This window comes from Protopterus annectens, chromosome 17.part0 (assembly GCF_019279795.1).
Source record: "Protopterus annectens isolate FY-2018-M chromosome 17.part0, PAN1.0, whole genome shotgun sequence".
Taxonomy (NCBI): domain Eukaryota; kingdom Metazoa; phylum Chordata; order Ceratodontiformes; family Protopteridae; genus Protopterus; species Protopterus annectens.
The window spans coordinates 741,061,451-741,075,776 of record NC_056751.1 but is presented as its reverse complement, the minus strand read 5'-3'; the positions used below and the strand labels follow the sequence as shown (position 1 = coordinate 741,075,776).

The window sequence follows — 14,326 nt, the reverse complement described above, 5'->3', positions numbered from 1 at the left end:
CCTGGAAATAATATCAACACCCTTCAACATATCCTTTACCTACTATCAACCAAATTCCTCAAGAGACACTAGTCTTAGGAGACTTTAACATAGATTGGCATTCCTGTAACAGTCATAACCCACTTCCCATATCAACCTATTTGGCTTCAAACAACTCATCAATGGTCCTACTAGAACTAATAAAACCAATAATACTGAAACCACATTGGACTGGATTCTTACTAATACTCCCTTGCAAACCTACAACACAGGCATCCTTCCAGATGACCTTAGTGACCACTCTCTAACCTACATCATTAGATACAAAACTAACCTAACCTTACCTACCACATATAAAACTCTACGTACAAAAAATTTTAACTCTGCACAATTTCTAGCTGAACTAATACATTGTAATTGGGCCCCACTGAAACATCTCCCACTTAATGAAGCAGTTGAATACTTCAACTTTACATTCCTATCGATCCTAGATCATCATGCCCCAAGCCGTACCATTAGAACCAAAACAAAATAGCACCCTGGCTAACCAAGAATACAAAGCAAAAATTATTCTCAGAAATAAATCCTGGGATAAATGGCGGGCTACCAAAACCAAATTGACCACCAAAACTTTAAGGAACTGAGAAACAGCACCAAAAAGCTATTCTAACAGATAAAAGAACTATTACTTTCAACTACAGAGAAACACCATAAAAGAACCCAAAAATTTTGGACTAGTATTAATAATCTTCTATCCCTGGCCAAGCAATCACACCAAACCCTCAGGATTCTGACCCAGATAATCACACACAAATAGCCAATGACTTCAACTCTTTCTTCACCAATGCCATCAAAACTCTTGCAAACCACCTTTCTCCTGACACTACTAAACTACTGTCACCTAGTTCAAAACTACTCTTCCTCCCCTTCACCTACAACCTGTATCTACCTCCTATATCCAATCTCTACTCCAAAACTTAAACCTACCACCCCATCTGCCGACAAGCTTCCTGCAGAGTACCTGCAAATAGGAGCTAAAGCCACTGCCTATCCCATTTCTATCCTAATAAATAGATCTATAAAGGAGGGTATTGTCCCTTCTATCTGGAAAGTATCCATATCATTCCCTTCACAAAGGGGCAAATCTAATGACTTCTCTAACTTTCGACCCATAGCACTTTTATCACCTATAGCTAAACTCATGGAAAAATGTATCCATAAACAACTACTAAATCACCTTCTCCATAATAACCTACTTGCCAATAGTCAACATGGATTCAGACATTCCCACAGCACCACTACTGCATTACTTTCCTTTACCAACTCCATCAACTATAACCGCAACATCAATAAACTCTCATCTTCTCTCTTCATTGACCTCTCAAAAGCCTTTGATATGGTTAATCATAAACTTCTTCTGTACATACTAAAATCTCAAGCACTAGATCCCTCCTCCTTAACTTGGTTTACTTCTTATCTTGAAAATCGTCAGCAAGCAGTACTCTGGAAAAGTTCACTATCTACCCTCCTTCCTATTTCTATAGGAGTACCTCAAGGGTCTATCTTAGGCCCACTTCTATTTTCTATCTTTATTAATGACCTCCAGTCAGCTATACCTAACACCACTTGCATACAATATGCAGACGATTCCACTATAATCTGTACTGCTGCTTCTCAAACAGAACTTCAACCTCTCACCCAAGAAACCTTTACCACTGTTGAAAAGTGGTTCTCTGACCGCTGTCTACTCCTTAACCCCAAAAAAACCAAATTACTACTGTTTGCACCTACCCGCAAAACTACTTCCCTAAACCTCTCTATTACTTCCACTGACAACACTCAGATTACTCCTGATTCTTCTACAAAACTACTAGGTATTACTATTGACAATAATCTTAATTTTGACTGTCACATCAATAACACAATAAAAGTAGTTAACAAAAAGATTGGATCCCTTTACAGAATCAAATCCTTCCTTACACCTGAAGCCGGACCACCTTAGCTCAATCTCACCTCCTCTCTACCCTTCTATATGCTTCCCCTATTTACACAAATCTCTCTAAATGTAACCTTAAGAAACTTGCTTCATCTTACCATAATATTGCTCGATTTGCCACAGGATCGCAGTTTAGAACTCACCACTGTCTGAACTTAAAACAACTAAACTGGCTTGAACTTCCTAACAAACTTACTTATCAACAGCTCTCAATAGCTCACAACATTCTATATCAACCATCCAAAACACCAATACTCTCTAACCTCCTTACTCCCTACAACAATCTGAAACAACTACGATCTTCAAACAAACTACTAGTTAATAGTACCAAACCCAATAATGCTGCAGGAGATTGTCTTTTCCAACTCAGTTGGCAAAATGTGGAACAAACTTCCACTTAATATCTCATCTTTGTCCACTCTTCCACTCTTTAAAAACAACTGAAAATCCATCTTAATAAACACTGGCTTTGCTCCTGTACCAATCCTGATTAACCTTTCTTCCACCTTTCCTCTACCTCAATATTTCCCTCTCACTATAACACATCCTGACTGATCCCCATGGACATAATATCCTTGTAAATACAACTTATCTCATATATACTATGGGAAAAAAAAAAAAAATTTTTATGACTATGTATTATTTTGACTACGGGATGATATTATAAATTGCGTATTGCAATTATTTGTTTTGTTTTGATATGTGTATCTTCTATGTAATTTTTCTGTATTCCCCTTACTTGTTATAACCTTTGGAGCTTTTCTCCCCGGGCCTCCACTGAAAATGGACATATATCCAGCTGGACTAGCCCGGTCAACAAATGTAAAATAAAATAAAATAAAATAAAATAAAATAAATTAATCATATGTAACTATGAAACAGAAAATGCCTTAAAGGATTATTGTGTTTCTCCAAGATGGTGTGACCTCAGATTGGGAATATATAAGTAGGGTGTTTGGGGGGGGGCACAGTCCCCACGTGGGGGTGAGAGGGCTTGCCTACTTGAAAAAAAAAGTTTTTATTTTGTTTTTGCAGGTTTTTCCCATTTCATAGCTGTATGTACAATTAGCTATGAAACAAACATTTTGGTTACACTGAAATAAACTAAAACCAAATCATGCACTCGTCATTTATGTTAAAAATGTCACCATTTAAGGTTCAGACTTACTAGAATCAGGTTCCAAAACCATAAAGCCTCACTTTAGAAACAATCTCCAAAGCTTCCTTGAGCTCACATTGAAAACTAGTCAGGCTTGGCTAGCACCATAGAGAAGAACAGGGAATAAAAATAAAAATAAAATACATGACAACGCCCGCTTAGGCCCCATGTCTCAGATAACTTTGTACTTCATACTCTGGCTGTATGCCATTGAGTGACAAACAAGGTTATAAACTTGCTCAAGAAAAATGGGGCATTGCTCATCAGTTCACAAAAGCAAAGAAAAATAAAATTATTACTTACTTTACTCATATCCACTTCATACTTTCGGGACAGTTCATCCAAGGAGAGTCGGTGGTCATCCTATGAAAAAGAATAAAGTTTAAGCCAAAATGAATCTGATCTTTACTATCAGTAAGTATACCGGTTGTTACAGATATCAGTTCTGGTTGCGTTAAACATATTCAGTCCCCTAATAACAATTGTGCATGTATGACATCATCTGAGTGAAATCTGAGCAGTAACAATTGTGCATGTATGACATCATTTGAGTGGAATCTGAGCAGTAACATCAGCATTAATTCGCAGGGAGTAGTATTGTACTGTACATATATGTCAATGGTTACTACTGTTCTGACCCTACAATAACGATTGTTACTATGTCAATGGTTACTACTGTTCTGACCCTACAATAACGATTGTTACTATGTCAATGGTTACTACTGTTCTGACCCTACAATAACGATTGTTACTATAGTATTGTTAGAGTTTTATTAAAGTAGTATCATTACATGATAGTCACACACCAGGTCTACACTGGATAATTGAACTTTCAAAAGTTCAACTGTCATATGGTCGACACCATATGATCGAATTTTTGAAAGTTTGAACATTTTAACACAGATTTCTGCACAGCGTGGAATGGGAAGATTTCCCTTTAATGCACTGTTGTGCAATCTCTGAGTTGATATATTTAAAGAGCGGGGGGTGTGGGGGACACAGGGGATTGCTCCCCTGTTTAAAATGTTCAGGTAGGTTATTTGTGTAGTTTATTTTTTTTTATTAGCTTTTCGAACTTTTAAAAGTTCAATCATATGGTGTCGACCATATGACACTCGAACTTTTGAAAGTTTGATTATCCAATATAGACACCACACACCATATTAAAGAACAAAAAACAGACTATGTCTGCAGGTATGTCTCATTTCACTCAGTCCGTCCCTTGTCCACCCAGATGGATACGTTGCTACTCCCTATAAACTAGTATCCTGTCATGCCATACTTTGTGCTCAATATAAACTTCCTGTAGATTATGAAATGTATCTGTCAAAACAAAACAGCTCCTCATATTGCCTTTTAACTGTCACCTTTCTTTTAAAGCATTTATTCTAAAAAGTGCTGTGCTCCTGAACTTTGCAAATTCCTTTAAGGTGAATTTCTTAACTCCATTTGTAAAAGATGACCCTGCTATGAGCATTCTGAACTATTATAATATTAATATCATTGGTAGGAACACTCACATTCAAAGCGTGATATTGCATAACACTCCAATACCTGCACAGCTCCCTGAAACAGTGCCTGCTAATGTAATATAATGAACCTCATATTCCATTTCTGCACCACTGTTTACAGTTATAGAATAGAGTTGCAAAATCTTATAATACCACTGCATGATTTCCCTTCAGTTGGTTGACTAACACGTACCTCGACATCCTGAAGGTTAACCTCTGGATGTTGAAAACCAAAACTTTGACTACCTATTACACATGCACTGAGGAAGAACATCTGTGCATGCAACTTTAAAACACTGTTTTCACAAGGGGAGGCAATCCCCCTGCACCCCCTTCCACTAATTGTATATACTAACCGAGATCACACAGTTGTCAGTTTTGCACACTTGTCAAAAATCTTTGTAATCAATCAAATGTGGTTGATTCAATAGATATCGACCAAACTACATGTCAATTAAAGCTTTGCTACTCCAGTGTGTAGCTTTCAACTTCTTTTCTGAACAAAGCCAAAACTAATGAGGACACAAAGGCCCAAAATCCATGGTGTTTTGTAAATATTGTTGTAATTCACTTGGAAGGTTAACCGTACATGTTTTGCATCAACAAGCATTTTCTGAATTATAAGGAGAATAAAACTCTAATGTCTGGCATTATTGGCTGACTATAAGCCTCAGTGATTTACCAGAAAATCAAAAATTTCATAAGGGACAAGGTAACAATATGAGGGATAAATCCAGGACAGCTGAGAAGTATGCCATCATATAAATGTAACAAATCTTACGGCAACTCTAATGCAGTGAACATATGGCAAATTTCTTTCGAACTGTGTCTCTACTTCCCTCCCCAACTGAATCCCTTTCTCCTAACTCATGTAAGTGCCATCCTTTACCCTGTTCATTAATCTCACAGTTCTGTACAGTCACACTGGCCTTCTCTTCCATTATAATTTTTGCCTTTTCCTCTGACTTTAGTAGTCTATACCACTAAATATCACCTCCCTGGCCCATCCTCATAGCTTGTTTTTTGTTAAAAAATCCTCAGACCCCTGCCTCATCCAACCCAACTGAAAAATTAATTATCAAGGTGCTGCTTACTATGAGGGATCCAAAGTCTTCTTAAGACACTAAGGTCTTACTGGCTGGATTTTGCTGAAATCAAAGTCTAGTTATAATTGCATTCACAGTCTGTTGCCCACAGAAACTTGCAGAATATACACTGATGCAGCACCAAACTGTCATTTATACACTGATGCAGTAATTAATAAATACCTTTTTATGTAAGAAACCACACGTACTACTGTTGCAGCTTTTGTTACACTGTACCACTTTTTTACTTCTCGTGCAGCATAAATGATAACTTTCCTGTACAAAATACTTCTCCCAACAATTTCATTTGCTATAGTCTCTTTATAGTGGTTTTACATCCTGTTTTTCTCCTTGATATTCTATTTTGGTCTTTGTATAAAAACATCTGTTTGCTGGTGTTTGCAGAAAAATATGTTTTCATCCTGTAGAGAAATAATACTGATATTGTCTTTTAAGGAACCATCTTGTGCAAATGCTGACTTGATAAAAGCACCATTCAAACTTCCTTGCTTAACAATGTCATATGATAGAAACACATACAGATTGTTTTCCTGTTGTCCATTCTTTACATCCTGTTTTTTACATTTTTGCTAAGTCTGTAAGAGCCAAGCTTTCTTGCTGACAGTGTGAAATGCATACTGATTCTGTAGGAATACATGTCCCTTAAGCAAATTCCTTATTTTCCAAGCCACAGTCATTTTAGTATGGATGCTAATCACATATTGCTAAACTCGATTTCTACATTTAAGCAAGCTTTATTTTATACCTTATTTTGCATATTTGTACTTTCAACCATAATACCTTGTTGAACATACTCTAACAGTTCCTTCTCTTTATTTTAAAACATACTCAAAACACTTTATACTGATATGTACTTTTGATCAGATTATATAGAAAACACATTAGGAAACAAAACCTTTAGTCTTCTTTTGATATATGTCAAAATGCAAGTTTGCTTAGTTAATACAATGATATGAAGTATTACTACTAAAACTGAATGTATTTAACAACTTTTTCTTTTGTAGACCATTCTGTGAAAATATTTCATCAGTTATGAGCTGTGTCTGCTTTAGTTTTATTTTTTAACTTGATTAATTTATTCTTTTGCAATCACAGAATTTCATTTATGACTTAGAACTATTTTATTAACTCTTTGCAACTGTTTTATTAACTATTTACTTTTATTAATCATTTTATACCAAAAGATTAGAGATAGATTAATATATATAAGAGACACAAACTATGTGCTATTGCAAGCATTTATACACTGCTGAAAATATACATTTTCAATGTCATTTAACCATAACATTGTGGTCATATCTCTGAACTGCCCATTAACGCCTTGGCTGACAGTGAAGTGAATTAAAGAATGTTGTTTACATATTAGTCCATTAGCTGTATGAGTGCAATATTTTAATATAATTTTCCTCTAACTGGGGTAACCAATACTGGTATGGATAAAATGGTAATCCAAAAACAGTGATAAAACTACAACTTGAAATCAGTATTAAAATTACAACTTGGTAAATTACTTTTGAACTTGTTACTTTACAATGTGTCCTATACAGTATATGTCTACACAAACTGTTTGCTACTCGTGCATTTCAATCTAGTAGGTGCCATGGACCCATTTTTTAAAACATGGTTCTCCACACATATTCATTGCTAGGCATTAACTTCATTTGTACTGAATTATTATGTGTTTGTACATACAAAGACTGTAAAGTACATTTAGTCTAATCTTACAAATTTAGCAACATTAACATCAAGAAAATCTTGGAAAATTCTTATGTCTCTTTAGAAGTATCTAGTGGAATTGCCACCAGAGGCAACTACATACCCAACAATTAGAAACATTTATGCTTTTTGCATACCAACATTGTCTTGCCAAAAGCATATTAAAAATAGTGACCATTCTTGCTCAAATTTTACATATCTTTACTCTCTCTTGTATAGCTTTAATAAAACAATTTAAGCCATCTCTTGTATAGCTTTACAGTTTAACAGGTTGTAAATACAATTTAATACTAAAGAATACAATAATAACTAGCATGATAGCTATTAACAACTTCTAAAATATTTCCAATAAAGAAGATTTTGTACTTTTCGTGTGGTGACTCCTGTGGATTCTGTACTACTAACTTCTAAAATATCTTATCCCGTCAGGTTTAATCTGTTTACCAGTATTTCTAATGCACTAATACTTGTTTTCCCCTCCCCTCTAAAAGAGTATTGTCAAGAAGGAATGAGATATTATTCTTCCTGTAGCTTTATTTTAGACCCTTTTGCAATGCTGCTCACACAGTCAATGTAAAACTGAGAAAGTACCCCCCTGTAGTACTGCAGTATTGTTTATTTTCTTTATGCTGTGAGAATAAAATATACGCCAGCCCAACACTTTAGTTATACATTTGCTTTATTAGGTTACTAATAAACTATGGACCTTTGTCTGATTTTATCATTTTTTGGCTGTTTTCCATGACAGAATATATTTTTCTGTTGCCTTTGCTGTTTACTACTAGTAGTTAGTTATACCATCCTGTATACTTTATTTGAACTGTATGTATACAATAGCCCATCTGCTGCCTGTACTTGATGTAACTGAGGTTTTTTTTACTTTTAACATTTACCTGAAAACAGATTATCAGTGACATATATGCACAATTGTGATGTTTTATTATAATTACCAAATAGTGTTGCATGTGAACATTTAACAATTATGTTTTAATAACAATACGTTTTAGAAAAACTCAAGCCACTTGTCTGGCAATCAGTCTTGTTTTTTTACCTTATCTGCCCAGTATTTCCTGTAACTATTTATCCAGTCTGGGAAGGTCTGAGCTCACATTTTAGACTCTGTAGACTATAGTTAACCCTTTTAGCATTTTTCCTTTAATCATCTGTTAATGGTTTATGGATGTGGTGAGAGAGGACTTCCATGTGGTTAGTGTGAAAGTGCATGATGCAGAGGACAATAAGAAATGGAAACAGATGATCCGCTGTGGCGACCCCTAATGGGAACAGCCAAAAGAAGACGATGATCTGTTAATACACTTGCAATTTGATATCAGAATGCAGTTATAAAACTCTTAGAATTATAATAAGTATTTGTGATTTGCATAACTATGCATTTATACTACAAAATAGACATTATTTTACAATTAACTTACATATTTTTGTAACTTGGATTTCAGTATTTTTTTATTTATTTAACTGCCCTGCCATTCATTTAAAAAGACTGTTTGACTAATACCATCTGTGATTTTATTTCTTTTTTTTTTTTTAATTCAGAACTTTAACTGTTTGGTGTGGTGTTACTATACAATTACAAACAAATTGCAAATATATATATATATATTGGCTTAACTAACACGTTTATATTTACATTATTTACATTTGCTGTTGTCTGCCTTTTCTCTTGTGCATTTTAATAGATGTACCTTATATGAAAAGAAAATACATGCATGTCAATCTTGTGACTTTAGATGTTTACTGTTATGCACTAGAACCGTTTTGTTTACCTTTTGACTACGCTATGAGAATGGCAGTCATATGCTCTATTTTACTGTTGTACTGATAAATATCTTGCTTTAATTGAATGAAAGTAAAACATTTGGAAATGATTTGTCCATACATCAGATCCTGCCATGTATGCTTAGCCATTTTCAAAACACAAGTATATTATAAAATATATTTATTTTGTATAGATCAGCTGAGGTTTCCTGCACTTTTGCAATGTTTTCTTAAGCTGAGCTGTTTTATGCAGGAAGTCAGACTCTGTCAGTTCAGCTAATTTATTTTCTTTATCCTGTAACTGCTGTTCAAGAGTTTTCTGTAATGTTGCACAGTCTTTCTGACATTTTTCAGTAACCTGTTCTGCTGAATCTAAAACTCCTATGCACTTTTGAAAAAAATGTTTGTATGACTTGTCTAAACTTCCTGAACTCATTGTGCCTGTCTTTTAGAAGTTTATTACATTCTTTTGTAATAATATATACTGGAGGTTCTGTCAGTAACTGATTTGACTGTTGCTGTAACTCTGAAATTAACCTTTCACATGTGGTGACAGGACATAACTGTTCAACATCTGAATATAATGTAGCATATTAACTTTTCTTGTTTCTTTACCATTAAAATTTTTGTCTGTACAGTCTAACCTTTGAATAATGTCATGCAATACTTTTTTATGAAATTGTACACAGAAAGTAGTTTCATGTGATTTACACAATAAACATTTGTCATACCGCACATGGTTTTCTTTGAGATACCAGTCAAATATTGTAATCCATTTGCATAATGCCTTACTATCAACTTGCCCTAATAAGGTTTTACATTTACTAATGTGCTGTGTATACCAACATTGCAATTTACTACATATTATATCTGGTTGTTCTGCTACATTAAGAGCAAAGCTTGGCTTACACCTGGTTTAATTCTAATAGCATCCATACTAAAAATGTGACACAGAAAAAGGTCTTACCACTTAGCAAGAGAACAGGTTATCAGGCTGTTGATGCAGATGACTGGAAATTTTTTGGAGTCACTCGAGAAGCTGGTGAAACACAGCAGGCAGCAAGATGCTGTGAAAAGTTGGTGTTCACCTTTCTTGGAGAATTTATGGTACTGTGACTTTCCGGCACTGCAGGCTCAATCTGGATTCAGACGTCTGAGAAACTTTACTACTGCAAGCTGCATAAACTGGAGTACATCTGTTTAGGATTTACACATATGTACAAATATTAGTTACTGCAACTTCACTGAAGTGACCCTCTGCAGGCATCACTCCCCTGTGTTCAAATGCAGGTAGGCTCACCATTGAAAAATTAATTATCACGGTGCTGCTTACTGTGACTGATCCGAAGTCTTCTTAAGACACTATGGTCTTGCTGGCTAGATTGTGCTGAAATCAAAGTCTAGTTATCATTGCATTCACAGTCTGTTGCGCAGAGAAACTTGCATAATATACACTGATACAGCACCAAACTGTCACTTATACACTGATGCAGTAATTAATGAATAAATAACTTTTTATATAACAAACCACACATACTACTGTTGCAACTTTAGTAACACTGTAACACTTTTTACTTCTTGTTCAGCATAAATGATAACTTTCCTGTACAAAATACTTCTCCCAACAATTTCATTTGCTATAGTCTCTTTATAGTGATTTTACATCCTGTTTTTCTCCTTGGTATTCTATTTTGGTCTTTGTATGAAAACATCTGTTTGCTACTGTTTGCAGAAACATATGTTTTCATCCTGTAGAAAAATAATACTGATATTATCTTTTAAGGAACGCATCTTGTGCAAATGCTGACTTGATAAAAGCACCATTCAAACTTCCTTGCTTAACAATGTCATATGATAGAGACACATACAGATTGTTTTCCTGTTGTCCATTCTTTACACCCTGTTTTTTACATTTTTGCTAAGTCTGTAAGAGACCAGCTTTCTTGCTGACAGTGTGAAATGCATACCGATTCTGTAGGAAAACATGTCCATTAAGCAAATTCCTTATTTTCCAAGCCACAGTCATTTTAGTATGGGTGCTAATCACATATTGCTAAACTCTATTTCTACATTTAAGCAAGCTTTATTTTATACCTTATTTATTTTGCATATTTGTACTTTCAACCTTAATACCTTGTTGAGCATACTCCAACACCTCCCTCTCTACTCAGTCTCCTGAAATCCCACAACATCATCTTTGTCTCTGTGAGCTAATGGCATCTTCATATGAACATCCCTGGCCTTCTCCATCTTGGTTGGAATTCTGCCCTTTCTGGTACATTCCTGCACCAGTTGGATGAACACCTCATGGCCCAAAGCCCCGAGTACCTCCTATTTTCTTCTACCATAAAGTTCCCAGAATGCCATCCTGCCCTTGACAGATTCAGATTCGCCCAGGAATATATAGCATTCTTACTTCTTCACCTCTCTTTCTATCCATCTCCTTTAAACTTTCTTGCTGTTGCTCTTCCTCTTCCATTGGTGTGTCTCCAGGATAATGCACTTTACTGACCCACCAGGATGTCCATCTCCTCACTATAACCACAGCAGTGGTTACACTCCCATTCTATTGCCTTCATCAAAGGTGATGCTCCTCTTCCTCCTCTCCAACCTCACAACTGCTTCCTTCCTTGTTAAGATCACTAGTCTGCCTCCATCCATTCTCAGCTTTCTCCATGCCCCAGACCCCTCTTGTCTTCTGTTTATGTTTCTATGATAACAGCAATGTCCACCCTTCCATGCACCTTCCCTTATTTTTATCCAGACTCCTTGTCTTGCATAGTAATATAACCCAACTATATTCCAGATCACCTCATTTGCTGCAATTTTCTGTATTCTATGGGGGAGTTGCCTGAACACTCCTGCTTTGCTTATGTGAAACAGCCTCTCCATTTTTATCTTAGTTTAAAAGTACCACTATTGTGATGTACATTTCCAATCATGTTTTAAAAGGAACTATCTCTTCTGAGCTAAGTTGGAATTTGTCCCTGGCACTGACCTAGTCTGTCTGCCACAATTTCCCAAGCCTGCTAATAGTCCAAAGCCTCCTTCCATTGTCCAGTGCTGCAACAACTTATTATTTTCCTTACTCTCCTCTTTGCTGATCATGCTACAGCACAGATAGTCCAGCTGACCATGCCTCCTCCCACCCCTGATCCATATTTCTGTCATACTTGCTACCAGCTCACCTTCTATCTCAGATAGGTCATTGGTGTCTACCTACACCACACCATGTATCTATTCCTCCCCCTTAACAACACCACTTTGTTTTCTCTTCTAATATTTTACTAAGGTCCATGACCAATTTCACCAGAGCATGACCAGTTCTAAATCCCTAAGCAACCTCTTAATCCACTTGCTGATAGTTTCCGGTCACAAAAGCTCACTTGTGTGTCAATATAATGGCTCTTATCTCCTTCATTACCAACTCCATACCACCTCCCTTTCTATCTGAAACCTCTCCCTCTCCAGTTCCACCAGCCCCAGCTGTGCTCCTAGTTTGTGCTAGGTGTTCCCCTTGCTATGATACACCTGATCTTTTTCCAATCACTTCTGATCTCTCTGTCTCTCTCTGCAAGTCCTGCATGTAGTTATAGCCATTTTGCTCCGTGACCCTCCCATATGGTTTAGTATCCTTCTCTGTCTACTTCACCCCAGCTTTCTTTGACTTTATCCCCCTTTCATCATTTATCCCTACTGTCTATCTACAACTGTTCCTCTACCGTGACCTCTTTCTCTCTGTGTTCTCTTTCATAGCTGCATCTCCTGCTTTCTCCCTTCTTGTCCGTCTGTACCACCACACTTACCTGTACTCCTCTAACAATATATACTCATGTCCGTCTGTACCACCACACTTACCTGTACTCCTCTAACAATATATACTCATGTCCGTCTGTACCACCACACTTACCTGTACTCCTCTAACAATATATACTCATGTCCGTCTGTACCACCCCACTTACCTGTACTCCTCTAACAATATATACTCATGTCCGTCTGTACCACCACACTTACCTGTACTCCTCTAACAATATATACTCATGTCCGTCTGTACCACCCCACTTACCTGTACTCCTCTAACAATATATACTCATGTCCGTCTGTACCACCACACTTACCTGTACTCCTCTAACAATATATACTCATGTCCGTCTGTACCACCCCACTTACCTGTACTCCTCTAACAATATATACTCATGTCCGTCTGTACCACCACACTTACCTGTACTCCTCTAACAATATATACTCATGTCCGTCTGTACCACCACACTTACCTGTACTCCTCTAACAATATATACTCATGTCCGTCTGTACCACCCCACTTACCTGTACTCCTCTAACAATATATACTCATGTCCGTCTGTACCACCCCACTTACCTGTACTCCTCTAACAATATATACTCATGTCCGCCTGTACCACCCCACTTACCTGTACTGCTCTAACAATATATACTCATGTCCGTCTGTACCACCCCACTTACCTGTACTCCTCTAACAATATATACTCATGTCCGTCTGTACCACCCCACTTACCTGTACTCCTCTAACAATATATACTCATGTCCGTCTGTACCACCCCACTTACCTGTACTCCTCTAACAATATATACTCATGTCCGTCTGTACCACCCCACTTACCTGTACTCCTCTAACAATATATACTCATGTCCGTCTGTACCACCACACTTACCTGTACTCCTCTAACAATATATACTCATGTCCGTCTGTACCACCCCACTTACCTGTACTCCTCTAACAATATATACTCATGTCCGTCTGTACCACCCCACTTACCTGTACTCCTCTAACAATATATACTCATGTCCGTCTGTACCACCCCACTTACCTGTACTCCTCTAACAATATATACTCATGTCCGTCTGTACCACCCACTTACCTGTACTCCTCTAACAATATATACTCATGTCCGTCTGTACCACCACACTTACCTGTACTCCTCTAACAATATATACTCATGTCCGTCTGTACCACCCACTTACCTGTACTCCTCTAACAATATATACTCATGTCCGTCTGTACCACCACACTTACCTGTACTCCTCTAACAATATATACTCATGTC

The 14,326-nt window shown here is 36.7% G+C and overlaps 1 protein-coding gene across 4 annotated transcripts in view; it reads right to left on the bottom strand.

Moving 5' to 3' along the window:
* The window catches only part of LOC122791847 (sodium/potassium-transporting ATPase subunit alpha-2), an 833,979-nt gene that overhangs the window by 473,420 nt on the left and 346,233 nt on the right, over positions 1 to 14,326 (bottom strand). For all 4 annotated transcript variants that reach the window (XM_044059821.1, XM_044059822.1, XM_044059820.1 and 1 more), the window contains exon 3: positions 3,438 to 3,497. In XM_044059821.1, the coding sequence (XP_043915756.1) occupies positions 3,438 to 3,497 (60 nt within the window). The remainder of the gene's footprint in view (positions 1 to 3,437; positions 3,498 to 14,326) is intronic.